Source organism: Mustela lutreola, chromosome 1 (assembly GCF_030435805.1).
Source record: "Mustela lutreola isolate mMusLut2 chromosome 1, mMusLut2.pri, whole genome shotgun sequence".
Lineage (NCBI taxonomy): Eukaryota > Metazoa > Chordata > Mammalia > Carnivora > Mustelidae > Mustela > Mustela lutreola.
In genome coordinates this window covers 538543-557551 of record NC_081290.1, presented here as the reverse complement: position 1 = coordinate 557551, position 19009 = coordinate 538543, and the positions used below count along the sequence as shown (strand labels likewise).

The following is a 19009-nucleotide window of genomic DNA, read 5'->3' as shown; positions in this document are numbered from 1 at the left end:
AGATTGCTTTTAGTTCTTGAGAGAAAAGGAAACTAAGAAAGGTGCTCACCATAAAAACATCAGACATTAAAAGAAAGGATAAAGTAGACCAAGTTTCTGCCCTTTTGCAGCAGAGGGAAAAGAGAAACCATACTCTCGTTTCAAAGCAATTTAGCTTAATCATAATTGGGCAAAATGACAGACTTATTTTTTAGTTGTGTGCTTTCAGAAATCAAACTTACTTAAAATCAGATTTTAAAAGTTTCTTGTAACATGGTTAAAGGTGTTTTTAAAGAAAACAAAACCCTTTTTTTTACAGAATAGTATAAATGTTTATTTTCTGTATGATTTACTTTGCTGTCCTGCTTTTACAATATAGAAAAGTGTATTCTTTGAATAGCTCTAGTAAATATAAATTTAATCTTTCTACTTTGGGATGTAAATAGAGCTAAAAAAAATTATATACCCAGCCCTCCCCAAATAGTCTTTTAAAATTGTTGAATTAATGTGGATATTAATCTTGTTCAGCAATTTGATGCAAATGCCTAAATACAAAAAGTTGCTTAGTAAGTACGACACAGGAAGGAAAAGTCTTAATACTTTAGATAGCTTCTTGAAAATCAGAAAAACTAGTAGCATTTGATTGCACCTTCAAGTTTTTACAAGCAAAACATTCTCAAGCAATGCCGTCATACATAATCTACAATTGTAATCCAAATTTCACAAACATTTTCTGCACACTATATATAAATACACATCACAAAGGTGCAATTAGAATTAAACACAGAATATGTACAAAATGAACAAAGTTTAGGTTTAGACCAAAAAGGTATTGTAATCTTTGAAAAATAACTTGATTAGATATTTTATCCTTACACTGATTTACATTTATACAAATTTTAATTAAACATACTAGATTGAGGTGCTAAGAATGTTTGCACTATCTACATTTAAAGTTACTGAACTATAATTTTATAAATCCAGATTTCAAAAGGAAGATACTTCAGTGAATAACGGAATCTTTTTTTGGATTACTTAATTTCTATTGCCTATACCTTGCATGTTCATATGAACATATATACACACTTAATACATACAACTATCGATTCCTTGTAGGAAATGTAATAATCATATACTAATAATTACTGAGGATTAAGGTACCTAACAAAATACCTGAATTCCAACATGGTTTTTTTCTTGTCATTAAAATCCGAGTCCTATTACTGGCTCTAAAATTCATAAAGCTTTTGAATTAGCGAAAATGATTTAGGTTATTTTAGTAATAATAAGAAAACACTCATACCTTCGGCTTATCAAATCACTGGCTAAAAAGAATGCCATATTAAGCTTCCCTTATAGAAAGAAATCCCACTATAATTTGGAAAGTTTTGTTAGGAGGCCCTTTCAGTAAATCAAGTAAGACTCATACATTGGATTGAGACCTCTTAGTTCAAGAGTCTTTAACAAGAATTGTATAGATGAAAAATCCTTCCCTAAATTCATCTATTGGAGTTTCAATGTTCTTCATTTCTCCATCCAAGCCAAATTTTATACCTGATAATTATGTAAGGTTCTACTGTCATCACTACATAATGATACGAAGTTCTACTCATATGTACCTCTCACTTTTAAAAGTCCCCAGTAATCACTCTGACAATTTATCATTTCAGATGCACACCACCTCCTTCAAAGAAAATGGAAACACCCTAGAGCGCTTCTTAGTCACTCCTCAGAGAAATACATTGCCTATTAAGAACTATTTACTGTCCCTTAACACTTTGGTTTTTTTTTTTCAACTTTTTTATTTTAAAAGTGTGCCTATGGATTACTTCCCCTTCTGACATTTCCAAAGTGACAACAGGATAGTATTCCAGAATCTGTGCTAAAAAGCTGGTTTTTCTTAAAAAGAGAGCTTTCCTAAACGCAAAATGTCATTTGAATATGTTTCATTAGAATTTGTTTATGTGGACATTCTATCTGCTTGGGTCTAGTGCCAAAGAATGACTGGATAATACCAATGGTTGTTTGGCTTTTTCTACTGGAACAAAGTCATACAACACCAAACGTTATAAATTATAGTAATTTATAAATGTCCTTTGTCAATAGAATCAGAAGGACAGAACATCTAATTCTTAAGAAACCCATGCAAATTAAAAATCCATGTAATACAATAAAGAAAAACTGAATTTAGAAGGGACATAAACAGGTTTAACTAAGATTTAAAATGTACTCATTTCCTCATTTAAAATTTCTTCTCTTTCAGTATTATAATTTCAGGTCTCACAAGGACTGAACCAACAATACAATAATTGTTAAACTATCTTCCAGAAGATCAAGTGGCCCTGCACCTTTCATCTTCTGTGCAGTCCACGGACAGTCTCCTGTGCAAGTTTAGCAGTTCATGGCACAAGGGTCACTTTTTGCTTTTCCTGCAGAGTTGATGACGCTCATCAAACACCGTCCGAATTCCTCGAGTATCATCCGTTCGGCTGCTGCCTTGGACTTTCCCTTCTTGTCAGCCTGCTCCGCCTGCGCAAGAAGGCAGTTACACGTGGCTTCGGCTACTTCCTTAGTTACAAACGTGAACGGCAACCTGAAACGACGTGTCAGAGAGAGACGTGATGGTTCTGAACCACAACCCAAGGGAGGGACATTCTGTCAAGTGAGAATCTGTCGCCACCTTCATGATCCACCGGCTCACCTGGCACTATAAGCACATCCCGGAGAGCTTTAAAAAGTTAGATCTGGTTTTATTATTGAGATTATTTTTTAAAGACTGTTCAGAAAGCATAATTTTAACAGAATATATGTAGACAAGGTAACTAAAAGATGTTAATTCTACATGTTGACCAGATAATTCTTTTTTATTTTTAAACTATTTTAAAAGATTTTGTCAGAGAGAGAGAGAGAGAAAGAGCAAGTGAGCACAAGCGAGGAGAGCAGCAGGCAGAGGGAGAAGCAGGCTCCCTGCGGAGCTGGGATCCCGATGTGGGACTTGATCCCGGGACCCTGGGGTCATGACCTAAGCTGAAAGCAGACTGGCTTAGTGACTGAGCCACCCAGGTGTCCCCCAGATAATTCTATAAAAACGTACTCCTACTTCATGAATGTTAGTTTCTAGAGTGCAATCTTTGTTTTATTGAGTACGGTTTCTTCATGGGCTACAGCACTGCCTGACACACAGAGGCACTCCACGAACACCTGCTGAATGAAGAAAAGTGGAAATTCAAAGTACTATCTCCTGGGAGGCCTGGCTGGCTCAGTCCGTTGAGCATCTGCCTTCAGCTCAGGTCGACTCAGGTCATGATCCCAGGGCCCTGGGATGGAGCCCCGCGCTGGGATCCCTGCTCCGCGGGGAGCCTGCTTCTCCTTCTCCCATCGCCCCTGCTTGTGTTCCTTCGCCATGTCTCTCTCAAATAAGTACATAAAATCTTAAAAAAAATAAAAACAAAGCACTGTCCAGAGTCCCATATATATTGTTCATTGGAAACAAGAAAGCACACCAAAATTCTACATTGTTCCATCACAACAAACAAAACATGGGAAAACCAAATGCTGTTCTATACATGGAGTTTCTTTCATAAAGTATTAAACTATTAGGTATCAAGAGGCTTGCTATATGTAGCTAATTCTTAAAGCCCTCAGATACAAAATCAGGCAGCCTGATGTAACCACTAACACTGACAAGGAAACTACAAAATGAATGAAGTCTGAAATTAGGGTCTGCTACGACAAGAAGTTACTAAGGCTTTGGGCTGCGACACAGCTGTAGAGAAAACTGTAAAATACAAAACACTTTATATTAGAAAATACTATGTTAATATTATATAATTAATAACACTATAATAGTAGTGCTCCTTATATAATATTTGGAAACTACAGAAAAGTGAGAGGAAGGAAAAAAATTCAAATTTTTGCCACTCAGCAGTGTATTAACATGACAGTAAAGATTTTTTAATTTTTAGTTTTGATTATAGTGTATAATTTTATGCTTTTACACTCTATAATATTTTTCCCAGGTTGAAAATCAGTTGTAAATATTTCAGTGTAGCAATATCTTTAATCTCCACATGGAGATTTAGATTTAATAGGCTAAAGGATTACTGAAAGCAGATGACCAGAAAGGATCCCTTGTTATAACCCTTACTGAGGTGTCTGCCCGTTTCCAATCTATTCAGTTACTAACCATTTGCTGATTATATTCCACTTACAAGAATTCTTCAGAATTACCATCTGCAATATTCTGAACAAAAAGAAGCATTTCTAGGGGCTCCTGGGTGGCTCAGTCGGTTAAGCATCTGACTCTTGGTGTCAGCTCCGGTGACCTCATGGCTGTGAGATCAAGCCCTGAGTCGGGCTCTGCGCTCACTCTGCCTGGAGTTCTCTGTCCCTCACCCTCTGCCCTTCCCGCTTGTGGCCTCTCTCTCTCTCTCTCAAGCAAAGAACATTTTTTTAAAAGAAGCATCTTTTTTTTCTTTCAAGATTTTATTTGTTTGAGAGAGAGACGGGGAGGGGCAGAGGGGAGGGAGAAGCAGACTCTCCGCTGAGTTGGGAGCCCGATGCGGGGCTCGATTCCGGGACCCCGAGATCATGACCCGAGCCGAAGGCAGACACTCAACCACCCAAGCCACCCAGGTGCCCCTAAAGGAGCATTTCTATAAGCATTAGAGACAACTTCAACTTACGCATTTTAAATAATATATCCCATTGGCAAGGCTCAGTGCATTTAATAATTCCTCAAATTAACTGCTACCAAACTCTACTCCAAATCTGTATGAGCAAGTCTGGCTGCATAAGGCCTGCCAAACACTGGGCTAGAGACTCTGTTCTTCGTAGCCACCCGGTAAGGATGATGGGAAGGATTAAGGACCCCGAGACTCGCAGTACTTGTCCAACTCACAAACTGCAACAGGGTGCCGACGGTACTTAAACGCAACTCGGCCACACGGTAGAGCTGGAGTCCTCCTACTCCAGAGTTCAGCGGCCTAGTGAAGTTAGGGGTGGGAAAGGTGCTCCAGAAAGACAGGGGAAGTGCTACAAGGGCCGGGAAAAAGCAAGAGAAGGTAAAAATGTGCCAAATTATGAGTGATAATACTGTCAGGAACAGCTATAAAATTTGGTTTTCTTAGGGGTTTGTGAAATTACATAGTTACATAATGACCTCATCTTAGTGGGGACAAATTCAGTGAAATTAAGTCAGGGAATCAATGCGTTACTGTGCACTGCATCTGACATCGTTCTCCTGTTACCTCCAAATTCCTTCACGAGTAACTGAAGGAGAAAGACCATGCGAAAAGAGGTCTGCAAATTAAGTATGAACTTAGTTTAGTCCAGAAAGAAGAGACTTTACCGAAGCAATCCTATCATCCTATGAAGACATGAAAATACCGACTTACTTTCCTCCTCCACTATTCAAAGCGGGCGTGGGCCTAGTAAGCAAGTCCGAAATCTGAGAAGATAACTTCGTTTTCGCTGCTGTTTGCTGCTGTACCCTGACTTCGGCCGCGTCCGCCAAGTGCATCAGGGTCTTTCTTTCTGGGCTTTCTTCAAAATTCTTGCAGCCAACACATTTGCATATTGAGGAACACATTATTTTTGCCTAAAAGATTTACAAAAGAAAAGTTCCCAAATCGAACCGAAAAAAAACATTAAGTAGACTCTGTGATCAGATCAGTAGGAAAACAATTAACTAGCCAACTGACATCATCCACAAGGGAAACCTCTCCCTGGCCAAACCCTAAGTGGCCTAAGTGGCTGACCACACATATGGGCAGGTCAGACGTTCAGACCAAGAGCGGCTCTGCACAGGGCATGTCTCTGAGCCCTTCCATGTCAGTTTTTCCCCCGATATGAATAACTTATGTTCTTTATAAAAAATATGAATGATACAGTATTTAAAAATAGCAGTTAGCCAGAATCCAACCACCTGAATCAGTCAAATCACCATTAACATGTGGGTGACTTTCCACTTAGGTAAAACCCCAATTATCACATGACAGGAATTCTGTAGACGCTGCCTTCGTTAGGGATCATCTCCATCACCTCCCTCCCCGAATCCCCCTCTCCAGATTGCCCAAACCCTTCAACAACCCCTATTAAACTAGTGTGTCCTTGCACGTGAAACTATGGAAAGCACGTATTTCTAGGAAAAACACAGCCCTCAAGTGCAAGTAGCTATCTTAACTAACAAATACATCAGTCTTTCTTTTTTTAAGGTTGGTTTACAAAATCACACGCTCACTTTCCGCAGCTTCCTCCGCTTACACCACGCTTCGTGGGATCTTCTGCCCCACCCCACCCCGGCCAGCTTGGACGGAGTTCATTCTACTCATTGTGCTGGTGGCTGGGCCGCAGCCCCTGGACCGGCGCGGCACCACTGATGTGCGCAGGCCCTTGCCTGTCGCTGGGTATTCCTCGTTTCCAGCTCTTGAATACCGCAAATAATGTGGGAAAAGATTTTTTTATATGTATCTCATGCTTTTATTTCCGTGAGATTTCTAGAATTGGGCTCACTGGTACATGTATTTTAATAGATGTGGCCAGACTTTTTTCAAAAGGCTCTAAGCCTCACATCTCATGAGCAATGTATACGGCCTTTCCTCTATCCCCACAGCAAGCGCAGTTTCTAACACTTAGCAATCTGATGGGGACGCAGATAAAGTGAGATCACATGGTTCTTTCATTTACATTTCCTAACTGCCTCTTAAATTTGAATATCTTTGGTTGGCTTCATTTTCTTCCGTGAACCCCCGTCAATTTAAAGAAACATACCTACTGCCCTTTCTACAGCACCTGGCAAGATCAACAAACCATATTCCGATAAACATACTTACCCTGCTCCTTTCTTACAAAACACAAATAAATTCTCTTTACCGAGGGAAAAGAATGAATATACACTTTGAGTTCGCTGGTTTACTATGAGCCGGTCAGAGAACCTAACTAAAGTCATACTTCATACGTACCTAATGATGAAGAGAGAAAATCTCTGACATCCAGGGGGAAGACGACATACCATGAATGGTACTTTGGATCGAGTATGAAGAACCCTAGGAAAGGCACTGACAATCTAACAGGAACTCGGGACGGAGAAATCAGAATGACAGGGTAGTCACTTAGCTTTGTTCATTTAACTTTCCTTATGGTCAAAAAAAGGGGGCGGAAGCCAGGTTCCAAGGCAGAGCCATTGAAATACTGGGGATGGTCCCTCCTCGACTCCACGAGCCCTGAAGAGTGAGTGAAAGGAACAGGAATGTGCGATGCGAACGCAGACCAGCTGGGTCAAAAAAGCCAGCTCGATGACAAGACCAGCAAGTGCACACGAACTGGCGGACGGCACAGTCAGTCCGCGGCGGGCCGTCGGCTACCGCTAGTCGCCGTTAGGTGTACTCCAAGTTTTCCCATTTCTTGGTCTTTCAGAATGACACAGGAGTTATTAGACACCAGGTGTCCGGAATGTCGATGATTTTATTCTAACAGGGCAGCTTTTTCTCTATCAAAACCGATCTCAGCCAGCACTGCCTTTTCTACTTCTATTAATGCTCAGATTCAATTAAATCATTGGCTCTTGTGTGTTGGCATCTCATATGCCTCGCATGTACGGACTGTCCAGTACCGTACGCACGGAAGGGCTGCTTTGCCCTTCTGACACAGCTTTCCATCAATTTCTACTTTCTCCCTTTTTGTAGATTTGGTTTTATGACTTACATTTTTTACATACTCAGGACAAACTCTGTACAATACAGTTCGTGAACAGAAGCCACCTATTTCGTCTGATGCTCAAACAAAAATGTCATCTTTGACAACACAGAATAAAAAACTGATTACTGGACTGTAGACATTATTTAAGAGACTTTCAAAGTATTCTTGATTATATGCAATTTTCATTCATAGTGACTTTAGGACTAACAAGAGGTTACCTTCCTACCCTTCTTGAGAGAGGTATCTGACTTCTAAAATACGGGAATTCAGAACGCATGATGCAGAGCACGCCATGCACGAAGTCCTCACTGGGACACGTGTGTACGGAAAGGGGCAGGAGCGAACCCAAAGCAGAGCACACCCTGCAAGGCCTGAACGCCCCGAGCACATGGTGTCACTTCACCAGAAGCGCCAGGCTATGGCTTCTGCCCAAACTAAAAATAAGGTACCCTCTGAACAGGAAGTTTGAAAGCCTGAAAATACAATCGTGAGAAGGGTCAACTCACTGTAGGAAGGACCCAACTCAAAAGGCTGTCTGGAAAGCGTTTCACAAACACTGAGAAAGCAGTACAATAGCGTTGGATTAATCTCGGGCATGAACAGACTACGTTTAAGCTCTGAAAGCAGAAATAATAAACCAGATAGTCCTTTGTCTATAGCAAGAAGGGGATGGTTTGAACAGCACCTAAACATGCACAGTATCTGTCCAGGCGGAGCTCTGACCACCTGCCCCGGAAAGACGCCTGAGCAGTGAGCGGAACCGCCGGCGGAGCGGGCTGGCCATGGCGCAGATGGGTGTAGTCATTTCAGATGACCGGTGACCTCAGCCAGCAACATTCCATGTGTCTCCCTTCCTATTCTTAGACTCGGAGAGCAAACTTCTTAACATGATTCAGTTCTTCATGGAGCAGTGCTCTTTAGGAGGACAACAGGCATCTGGGGCAAGAGAAATCTTCACCTTCAGGACCGCACCCTGGAGTGCCGGGGATCACGCATTTTCAGAAAGCCTGTGGAGGCCAGTGGTCATACCCCCCTCAGTGGAGGCCCATTGCTGGAGTTTCCAATCCACTTTGAGGTTATTTTTACTAAAATTGAATAAACTGGGGCTCTGACGTGCGTACTTCCAGGTACGAGATTAAAAAGTATGACCGGATCCATCAGGTGATGAGACCCTGAGCATTATGTAATGACAAAACCAAGGTATTGTTCCTCGGAGGCCCTGCTTGGGAGGCCAGAAGGTCTTCCTCAGACGAGGGCCCTTGCACCAACTGAGCATATTTTCAAACTGCAAGCGCAGAGTTTTTACAATACACCCTCGCGAAGTTATCTGCAATGAATGGTTAGATCATGTTCCCCAACCAGCATCTCACCTCATAGCATTCACAGTAGTTTTTAAGACATCCTGATCGTTTGCAATTACACCCTTTGCTGTGACGTCGATCGGATTCCCCCTCCTTTCCTTTCCCTATCTTCGGCTTGAAAGCTTCTGGGTTTCTGTCAAGGCATGCCTATCAAAACAGACCAAACGTCAACTGAAGTTCAATCACACCATACTAAAAACTGCAAAAGGAATTAATTTTCATTGTAAGACAACTGAGTTCTACAAAAATCAGGTAAAACTGGAAATTTTGGTCAGTTAAATAAAAAGTAATCACCTTTATTGCTTTTTGCCTTTCATTTTCATGTTCCAAATTATTATAACAATTAGTACAATTGCAGTTGTTGCAAAATTCACCATTTGCAAAGCAATCACAGTATCTGGAATATAAAAATCAGTGCAGGTCACATAAAAAAGTCATTGTTCAAATAAACAAAACTAGAAATTATCTGATTGAAAGCAGTTAGAATGTACTCGGAGCCACCCAGTCAGAGAGTTAATTTAAGTTGATGGTCAACCACGTGATCAGGCTCAAAGGTCAAGTCACACAGGCTCTCAGAATTTTGGTTCAGAAACTTAATTCCAAGATTACCTGTTGTCAACACAAAAGCTACATGATTTTATATGCCTCCAAAGTAAGTTATCTCAAAATCCAAAAAAAGGTAAAACACGGGCTATCTTCCAGTAGTGGAATCAGCTCCAGTGAACTACAGTCGTGCTTCTTGGGACTCTAAACCCCTTATATGACCAATGCTTTTCACTTAATTGTTTCAGGCCAAATCTCTTGGTTCAGAACTAATAAGCAAATTAATTATCCAACAGTTTTAAAAGCTACTCAGAGTATCCCCTCATTTAGGAGGCCAAATATGAAGGTCATAAAGAAAGTCAAATTTATGATTATTGAAGACGGAGGCTATGTCTGTCTCACGCTGCTGTGTACCAAAAAACCCTCCACCAGTGCCTCATCCATGGTAAAGACATTCGTTCTGAATGAATGAGAGGGCACTTTTATACCGTCACACGTGATCAGACATTCATGTGCACGTTTATTTAAATTACTTAGACTTAGAAATTGGTCTGTTAAAACTTTTAGTTAACTCTATTTGCTTTTAAAAGCATTTTCAGCTATATCAAATATGAAACAGTAGTAAAAAGACTTACAATTTCAAACACAGCGATTTTGTACAATTACAGGGTTTTCTGGGCCTACTGGCAGACTCTGACGGGATTATGCTACACAGATACAAAAAGAGATACACACTTTAATCAATTAAAGATAGCTATTAAAAATTAGAAAAGTCTCTGTAAATTCCTCCTAAAATAAAGCTTTAAAACACGTAACCATCTCCAATAAAACTCTGCTATATTGTTCCCTTCGCATCAAGTTCAAAAGCTAGCTGTAACCTGAAGAGAGGCAGAGAGCCAAGATAGGAATTGGGCGGGAGTGGGGGACGGTTAAAAAGGAAGTCATCAATAGTTTCTAAAGAACACACCACAAAAAATATTCTTCTTTCTGAGAGAACTAAAGCTGAAATCTGCTCAAAACTTGTGGGATTCAGTTACCAACAGCGGCGAGGAGAAAGCAGTGTGTGTGGCTGGAACTGGAGCCAGGCGGACGGGCTCCACACAGTTAACGCAGCACTGCGTCGCCGACAATACCGCAAAGGAACAGAGTCCCAGATGAAAAAACGGACTAACAACAACAAAAAAGGCAAGGACCGAACATAGTAATTTAAAAACTAATTAATATCAATTTTAAAACATATTCAGGATGAGGGAGAGAGAGAGAGAGAAATAGATAAGAACATGTGGCAAAATTGATTAATTGAAGTGAAAGATATTTGGGGCTTCTTTGACAGCTCCCTTAACTTCTCAAACTAAAAAGTCCTACAGAGGCATGCTCATATGGCTTTAAGGAAAAAATATAAATGTAAAAATATATATACCTATTTTGTAAAAAAAAAAAAAAAAAAACCGTTTATATACATAAATACAAATGTATTTTGAAATATATTTAGTTAATGCTGCACTGAACCTGATCCACCAAGTGAACTTACATGTGTTCAGAACACTCACCCGTTGAATGGAAGCCTTGCCTGGGTCTGGATGCCAGGGGTCCCAGTGAAGCTCGAGCTGCTCGCTATGGACACATACGAGGACTGCTGCAGCTGCAACGGAGAGAGGCGGCTGCAGACACACACACACACGCATTCACAACACTTTCAGACATCGCGATCAGGAAGAAACAAACCCATCTACTAAAATGGGAAAAACAGTATGGAGAGTTTCATACAGACACAGGACTTCATGGAGCTCTTCTCAAGGCCCACACTAACACTGGAGGGTGAAGACAATGTGAACATTTGTGGAGTGCTACGCGGCACAGACACGAGAAGGCGTTCACAGAGCCGCAGGCCCATCAGGATCAGGAAGCTCGGGGTTACGCTCCGGCAGTCCAGGTAGTAACCTGTGCTGGTGAGAACGGTGCGGCGCATCTGCTTGTAAACAGAAGGGTTCTGTGCAGTCGCTCATTACGAGGTACTGAGAGTGAGAATTACATGGGCAACCATTTCTATTTTACACTGATTTCCACACAAGAAAAGAGATACTGATGATAGAAACACTCAACAGTCATTTTCTAATCAACAGCCACATTAAACATACTCCAAAGTCCACTGTGTTAGAGAAACCAGGTTTCTGCTTCTCTCCTGTAAAACCTGAGGAAATCAACTCAACGGTTTAGAACACGGTGCTAATTTGCTGGATTCTCACATGAAAAAGAAAACTTCTATCTGCTTCCAGGAAGCAGCACTCCAATCCTTGCCAGCCAGCGGATGATACGCGGCTTTGACTCTAAAGACGACCAGATGAGAGTGTCTGGGCAGGTCAGGACAGGTCACTACAGGTGCGTGGTGATGGTCGGCTGTCCAGGAGCAAGTCCACAGCACCCTCGTCATCTGTGAGAAGAGCTGGATGACAGCCACAGCGCTCTCTCTAAACGCACTTGAACTCTGCCAACGTCAGCTTCGACGCCCCCTCTTCTACCTACACAGTCTCACCCTCTTGCCAAACGGCTCTCAGTTCCCAAGTGTCTGATTGTGTATGTGACTTGTGCAAATGCTAGGGGTACCTCCAAACAGATTCAGAACTTTCTGTTAGCATCTTAAGATTCTGGAGGCAGCCATTTTAATACTGAGTACGAGGTTTCTCAGTACTTTGAGACTGTGATGGGGCTGTACATCTTTGACCAAATTATCCCTTTTGAAACGCAGTGACTCCGTGTCCTCCTCTTACCTGGGTCACGTACTGAGCTGGAAGCACTGCGTAGCCCACGTTGCCTGTTCCTGGCGCCGGGGCCAGCACAGTGCCTGGCGGCAGGTTGGTGAGGTTGGGCTGGATCTGTGGCAGTGGGGCGGCCGGCATGATGAGCCGCTGCTGAGGCTGGCTGCTGGCGACTATCTGCGGAGTGGGATTGATGGGTTTGGGAACGACCTTCAAAAGCAAAACAAAACAAACACGCATATCCACGATTACAGAAATACACATTACCGCTTCCCCATTCAGGATGAATCTCTCGCATGTGAATCTCAACTTTCAATTTGAAAAGTGAACTGTTTGGGAGAGGCTGAAGAAAGAAGTCCTGGGACACTCACCTGTCTGACAGTCTGTGCCGAGACGAGAGGAACTGGCGTCCGCACGGGAGTGGTGTTGACGACCACTGGCTTTGCTTTTTAAGAAAGAGGAGGAAAGGACCAGTTATTTGCAGGAAACAGCGCTTGAAACATTGAAGACGCTTAGTTCTCTCAAGCTGTCCTCGTAAAAGAGCTTAAAGAATTCCACTGGTTTCCTGTTTGGAGCAATCTGCAATCAGGATAGTTACCTTTTAGAATTCCGTGACCATCTACCAAGGAACTTGGAGCTAAGGGAGCAGCTACAGTCTATCTGCCTGACAAGGGAACGTTGGTCATTTAAGACAGCCTACGGAAAATACTTCTGTCTGTATCTGCATGATTTAAACGCTCCCTACTAAATCAGCTGAAATGCCTTAAATAAAAAGACTGCTGTTCAGGAGCTTGAGTAACAGTGCTGTTCTATATTCTTTCTAATTGCCACGTTTGTGTGAAAACCAGAGAAAACATCATTCTTGTGTAACTCATTATTTACAGAGCACCTACTAAAAGGCAGCACAGATAGTGTGAAGGTCAGGAATCTGGTCTCTGAGTCGTAACACCCTGGAGACTCCGATCCTAATTCTGCTGCTTTCTAGCTCTCTTGGCCTATATCCCTATCCATGACGTGGGGATAGTCCCTCCCTCACAGGGTGTAAGGGTTAAATATGTTAATCCATGAAAATTATTGGAAGAGTGTCCAACAAACAGTGTCTCAATAAATGTTAGCTGCCATTACAATCATTAGTACTACATAAATGGCATTGCGGACTGTGTTTCAGGGAAATTAGACTACAAGACACTTGCTCAAAGAGATTACACTCAAGTAGAGCAGATTAGACACGTACCAAATAAAATACACACGGTTAAAAAGAGAAAGTGCCGCAGACTCAAGGGAGCCTGGCAGAGGATGAGAATACAAAGAGCGCGGGAGGGCTTGGTGTCTGAGATGGTCCTGATCAACGGCCGGGCTGTGCAGGAGGCACGCAGACTGGGGCGGGCCATTCCATGCAGAGGCAGGAGCATGAGCAGTGGAGGCCTGATGCTGGAAAGCAGCGAAACATTTCCCAAAATGTTGAACAGACCAGTCTGGTTGGAAGCTAGGGTTAAAGGAGGTAAGCCCAAGTCTTGAATGCCAGGGTTGAAATCTATATATTGAATCTGCACTTTTTAATTCGGTAGGCAAGGAGGAGTTCCTGAGGATTTCGAAGTACAGAAGTACGACGAGAACAGCATAAAAGGAAACCGTTTGGTAGCAGCGTGCAAAACAGAACAGGGCTGCACGGAACAAGGGAAGTTAGAAGACTGTGCACGGAGGGTCTGCTTGGGCTGATGGAGCTGGCCATGGACAGGAGAGCAGCTGCAAGAGACAGGGTAGAGGTGAAAGGAACATGAACTATCACCCTATCACCCGAGTGGATGGCAGAAGCTGCACGTGTAAGGGAAGAAAACGAAGTCATCGTGAAGCCTTCAAGCGACCCGGAAAATGACAGCTACCAGAACTAAAACCTCCAGCTGAGCTGATCTGAAGGGAAGATGAACCCTGACCTGGAGAAAAGCTGTGATGAAAGTCAGGAGAGAGGCCGGCACGAGACCAAAAGAAGAACCGTTTTTAATGCGGCCTACTGCCACTCCCACAGTCTAAAAAAAGGGACTTAAAAAGATAGGAAGGATAGCCCTTCCGGTTTTATTTATGCAAAAAGACGTAGAGCCTGGTCTGAAAGAGAGAGGCTGAGGTAGTGGGATCTAACTGCTCTGAACAAAGAACAGACCTTCTTCGACCAAAAAGCTCGGGAGGGTTAGGAGTCCTGGAAGACCGTCAGACAGGATTCCAACCTACAAGGGAGTGGCCCTGCAGCAAGCGGGCAGAGCAGAGAGGGGAAGCAGGGAACCCTCCAGAAAGTGGTTTAGTGGCGACGACTGCATCTCTCTCCATACACTAAAAAACCACTCAACTGTATGCTCAACAAGGGTAAATTTTATAGCAGACACAAAGTATATCTCAGTAAAGTTGTTATACAAAAAGGAGTGTAGGACCATAATTACAGCACCAGGGACATCTGATGCCGGATTTAAAAGTATTTCCTGTTCTGATTCTCTTCAGTTGCTTTAGCTTTAATTTATAATAACCACCATCGACTGGTCTCAGCAATACTAAAAAGAATTTATAGGTGAATTAAAAGGAATGAAAAGCCTGAATTTCTGCTTGGAATCTGGAGAACAGACCCCCTACACCATTTGCTCCTTGGACAGGAGGCGTTGGTCCTGGTCCATGGGCACACTAAGCAGCGCTTCTGAAGTGGCTCGGACAACCAAAGAAGGTGAGAACTTCTGGTGGTCTCTGCAACAGGAAGGAGTGTGTGGCCTGCCCTTAGTCATCAAATGACAGACGCAGATGGTTTTTATTTGGATAATAAAGAAAGGGTGACTGTCTCTGTGCACGTGGGCATACGTGTGTGCGCACACACGCACACAGACACACAGCTTGAAAGTTTGGGAACTCCAGGTTTACACTAGCTTGATATCTGCATGCACAAAAAGCTGGGAAATAAAGGAACTATAAAATGAAGGGGCCCAATTACCTACAGGAAGGGGAATATACTCATGTCACGTCACGACGTCAACGGTCTAGATTTCTCCTTCTCCTCAACTTTGAGCGTAGTTCCACATGACCACTACTGCTATTTTCACAGAAGCTGGAATACTCTTCTTTTTTAGTCCTGAACAGAAATTCTGAACAATCCTCTTAGAACCGCCTTCCAAATCTTAGAAACCATACATCCAAGTGTTTAAGGCTTTCTAACTTCTTAAACTGACTTCCTTACCAAGATGCAAGGAGATTACATTCTAAAGAGATTAACCATGAACTCTTCTGGATCTTTCTACTATGCTGCCTGCTATCCAGCCAGCAGAGAACATAGTGGAGCCTTTGAATACCGGTTTTGTAGGGCTTTGGTGGGAAATGTATAAGATAAGCCCAACTCCCTTTGGCATAAGGAAATCCCTTATTGGAAATTAAGCCCCTCGAAAGACATGCTCGTGCATTCGATGAACTACAGCAACTATTTCTGTCAATCTCTACTAAAAATTATAAATTACTCCTGTGAAATAATATATATTATGTATACCTAGGTCTCCTACAGGGTAGGAGAGCAAACGGAAAACGACGGGTGGACATAGGGCAATCACAGAGGTGGCTGTGTACGGACGGGCGGGAAGAGGGTAGACACAGGGGAACTGAAAAGCTGGAGAGACGGGGCGGACGGAGAAGGAAAGCTAGAGGTGGAAACGCAGAAAACAAAGAAGCAGGAAAAAGAAGGACGTGTGTATGTGAGGGAATTCGGGAAGGAAAGAGCAGAGAGAGGAAGAGAGAAGCAGGAAGACAGATACGAACTTGGAAAGGAAGGTACCGATAAACACGCTACGATTAGGAACCATCCAACCTACTCCTCCACTCCTCCTGGGTCTTCAGCAACTTTTCTACCTCCACCAAAGGCTCATTATCGACAAGGAACTGCGCGTTAACATTACACTGGAAATGGGTCTCAGCACTTGGTCCACATATAAACATACGCACATAAGACATAACCTGTTGCCCGAACGGCTGCTTTACATCACCAGGACCTCCAGAGTCAACCACCCCCGCAGCACCCTTTTTAGTGGCCTGCTAAGTTTAAGCACCGAGAGCAGAGAAAACGGGGCTCCCTTAGTTAGCAATACGCAAGTTTCCTTTTCCTTTCGTTAAGAACACCTTAATAAAAGATTTTCTTCCAAAATCAGTTTAAAGAGGGATTAGAAAATATAATTACTTAACAGGTCTAATTTCAGTACAAGACATACTACAATACTGTTTCCCTCATGTAACCTCCAGGCTCTCCCACTGGTAATTTAAAAAATCAACAGGTTTTCTCCTCCAGTTTCCCTCGGGTGAACTAGATGTCAGCAGCAGACAGCTCCGGCCATCTGATCCCTTAATAAAAATGAAAAAGCAAACAAGTGGTCTTTAATTCTTCTATTTACATCCAGTAAATAATAAATCATTTACTTGCCACCAACTGCTTTTTGACATTGATGGGATATGCAGCAGTCTTCTGAGACAAAAAATTTGAGCCCTAAACTACAAGCTGTTCTGATCCTTTCACACCGTTCAACTTCTAACAAGCAGATAAACACGGAGAGCGCTGGTGTGTGTTTGTGTCTGTGCGTCAGGTGACAGGAAGGGCTCAGCACAGACAGAAAATGGAAGGATTACAAATAGGAATATTCTCCACGAAAAGGAGAAATAAGCAAAATAACAGAATATTTTAATTGCTTTTTATTAGCAATTACAGATTCAAAATAAGTAAAGGATGAAAGCAGTTATCAAGTTCTTGTACCTTGCCTATTAGTCATTTCACTGATCCAAACCCTACTAAGCAGCTTCACAGTTTAGAATAGAACATAAATAATTGGGTTCATCTTAATTTGTCCCATTAGCATAAATGACAGGCTTATAAAACAGCAACATAATGGCTACCCCAAACTGAGAAATAATTCTGATGGGCCGATGGTCCAGCGGGGACAGTGTGCATCGGCTTCCAGCAGAGTGAAACACCATGATTGTACAGAAGACGGTTCCATTTTGCTGTCCTCTGCAATAGTGGCTTGTTCACGCTCCCAGCTGAAATGCCACACTTAATCAGGACTTCAGCAAGAAAAGGACCAAAGTTCTTTCATAATGTTCAAAGAAGTCATTACTGTGTTTAAGAAATGGTTACTAACCTTGCTGGAGAGGTTGAGTGTTTGTACTGGGATTCTGACTAACTGGCTGGCTCGAGCTACTGGCTGTTGTGGCAGTAACAAGGCGGACATAATGAAACTTGCTTCCAGGCACTTGAATCTGCTGGACATTGGGAGCAGTTGCCAGAGGAATAATTGTCTTAAACTGTGATGTGCTCACGCCTCCAACAGTGATGGTCTGCACAGCTGATTTCACTGCCTAGTAAACAATACAACACGGCTATTGTTAATCTGGGATTTAACTTTCCTACCCTTTTAACTTATGACAATCACTCAAGTAAAAAAGTATGTTCCTGTATTTCATCAAAAGCTGTTGCAAGGAACAACCTGTTCAAAGAGAAATGAAAAGAATAGTAATGAATTATAGGACTGAAACCAAAATTAACGAGTTCTACCTTCTATCTCTAGTAGTTACTTCCTTGAGAATCCAGGTCAGATGACTTGCTATGAAGAAATTATTACTTAAGTTATAAGAACTTATTCGGTTGTTATTATTTATTAGACAAGAATTATTTTAAAACTCCCAGAATTAAGCCTCATATTCAACACAGAAAAGATACAGACACTTGGCTTTACTGCTACCCACCAAATTACCTAGGACAAATTTCATTTTTACATCTTCTAAAAAAGAAAGAAATCCAAAAGAAAGGAGCATCTTACACCCTCATTAAGTCTAGTCGATCCAACTGTATCCACAAATACAAATGTACCCACTAACATATGGGTCTTTAAGGGGCCAAATTCAGCCCCACATTACCCCAATTTTGGTTGTGCAGGATAACTAATTTTGAGAGATTCAAGCTTGAGTCAGTATAATCATTTTAATAATTTTTAATCCTTTCCTTTATTCTGATAAACAGCAATGTGACTTCCCAAAAAGCTAAATGAAACATCCGAGGCAGAACTGAAGTCTTTCAAGACATTTTCAGTTGATGTTTAACCAATATGCGACAGATTCTTCTCCAAAGCAAAGGTCCAGACCAGATCTCAGCTGGTTCTACAGTATTATTTCATAAAGAATTACACCCCCTCCTAGTCTTCAAAGAGCCCTCATGCTAACGACACCTGACATGATGGAGGAAATCTATATTATGTGCAAAATAATTTATGAAAAAATAATTCTTAAGAATTTGGACATTTTCATAAAAGCTCAGGAAAAAAGAGAAAAGAATATCATTTGTATGGAAGCTCTATAGGCAACAGTCAAAGGAGATTACTTCAGCATAAAATATTCAAATATTATCCCCGGGCAGAGGCACCACAAAGCAGATTTAAAACAAAGATAAGAGACAAGAGCCACAACAGTCATGGGTTAAATGGAAACATAAAGTTTAAGAAAAGGGATAAAATGTTTACATATGGAAGCTACTGACAAATCAAGCAAGCATGAGACAAATACATACAGTGAAGCAGGAGGCTTCCTATCTCAGCTCCTGGAAGAAACTACTGCCCTCAACAAGGTGCCTCCAGCATAGTCAATTTCTCAGGAACTTCCTATGTCTGAGGT

General features: G+C 41.9%; 1 protein-coding gene across 17 annotated transcripts in view; it reads right to left on the bottom strand.

Moving 5' to 3' along the window:
• Nucleotides 1-286: 286 nt before the first annotated feature.
• Nucleotides 287-19009, bottom strand: part of LIN54 (lin-54 DREAM MuvB core complex component) — a 68809-nt gene continuing 50086 nt past the window's right edge. For 14 of the 17 annotated variants that reach the window (XM_059150814.1, XM_059150489.1, XM_059151545.1 and 11 more), the window contains 9 exons: nt 17485-17701; nt 12709-12782; nt 12350-12547; nt 11132-11223; nt 10217-10288; nt 9333-9435; nt 9048-9185; nt 5376-5578; nt 287-2572 (listed from right to left, as the gene is read on the bottom strand). In XM_059150814.1, the coding sequence (XP_059006797.1) occupies nt 2371-2572; nt 5376-5578; nt 9048-9185; nt 9333-9435; nt 10217-10288; nt 11132-11223; nt 12350-12547; nt 12709-12782; nt 17485-17701 (1299 nt within the window). In that variant the 3' untranslated portion in view covers nt 287-2370. The remainder of the gene's footprint in view (nt 2573-5375; nt 5579-9047; nt 9186-9332; nt 9436-10216; nt 10289-11131; nt 11224-12349; nt 12548-12708; nt 12783-17484; nt 17702-19009) is intronic. The other 3 variants (XM_059150567.1, XM_059150989.1, XM_059150902.1) reach the window with 3 other exon arrangements.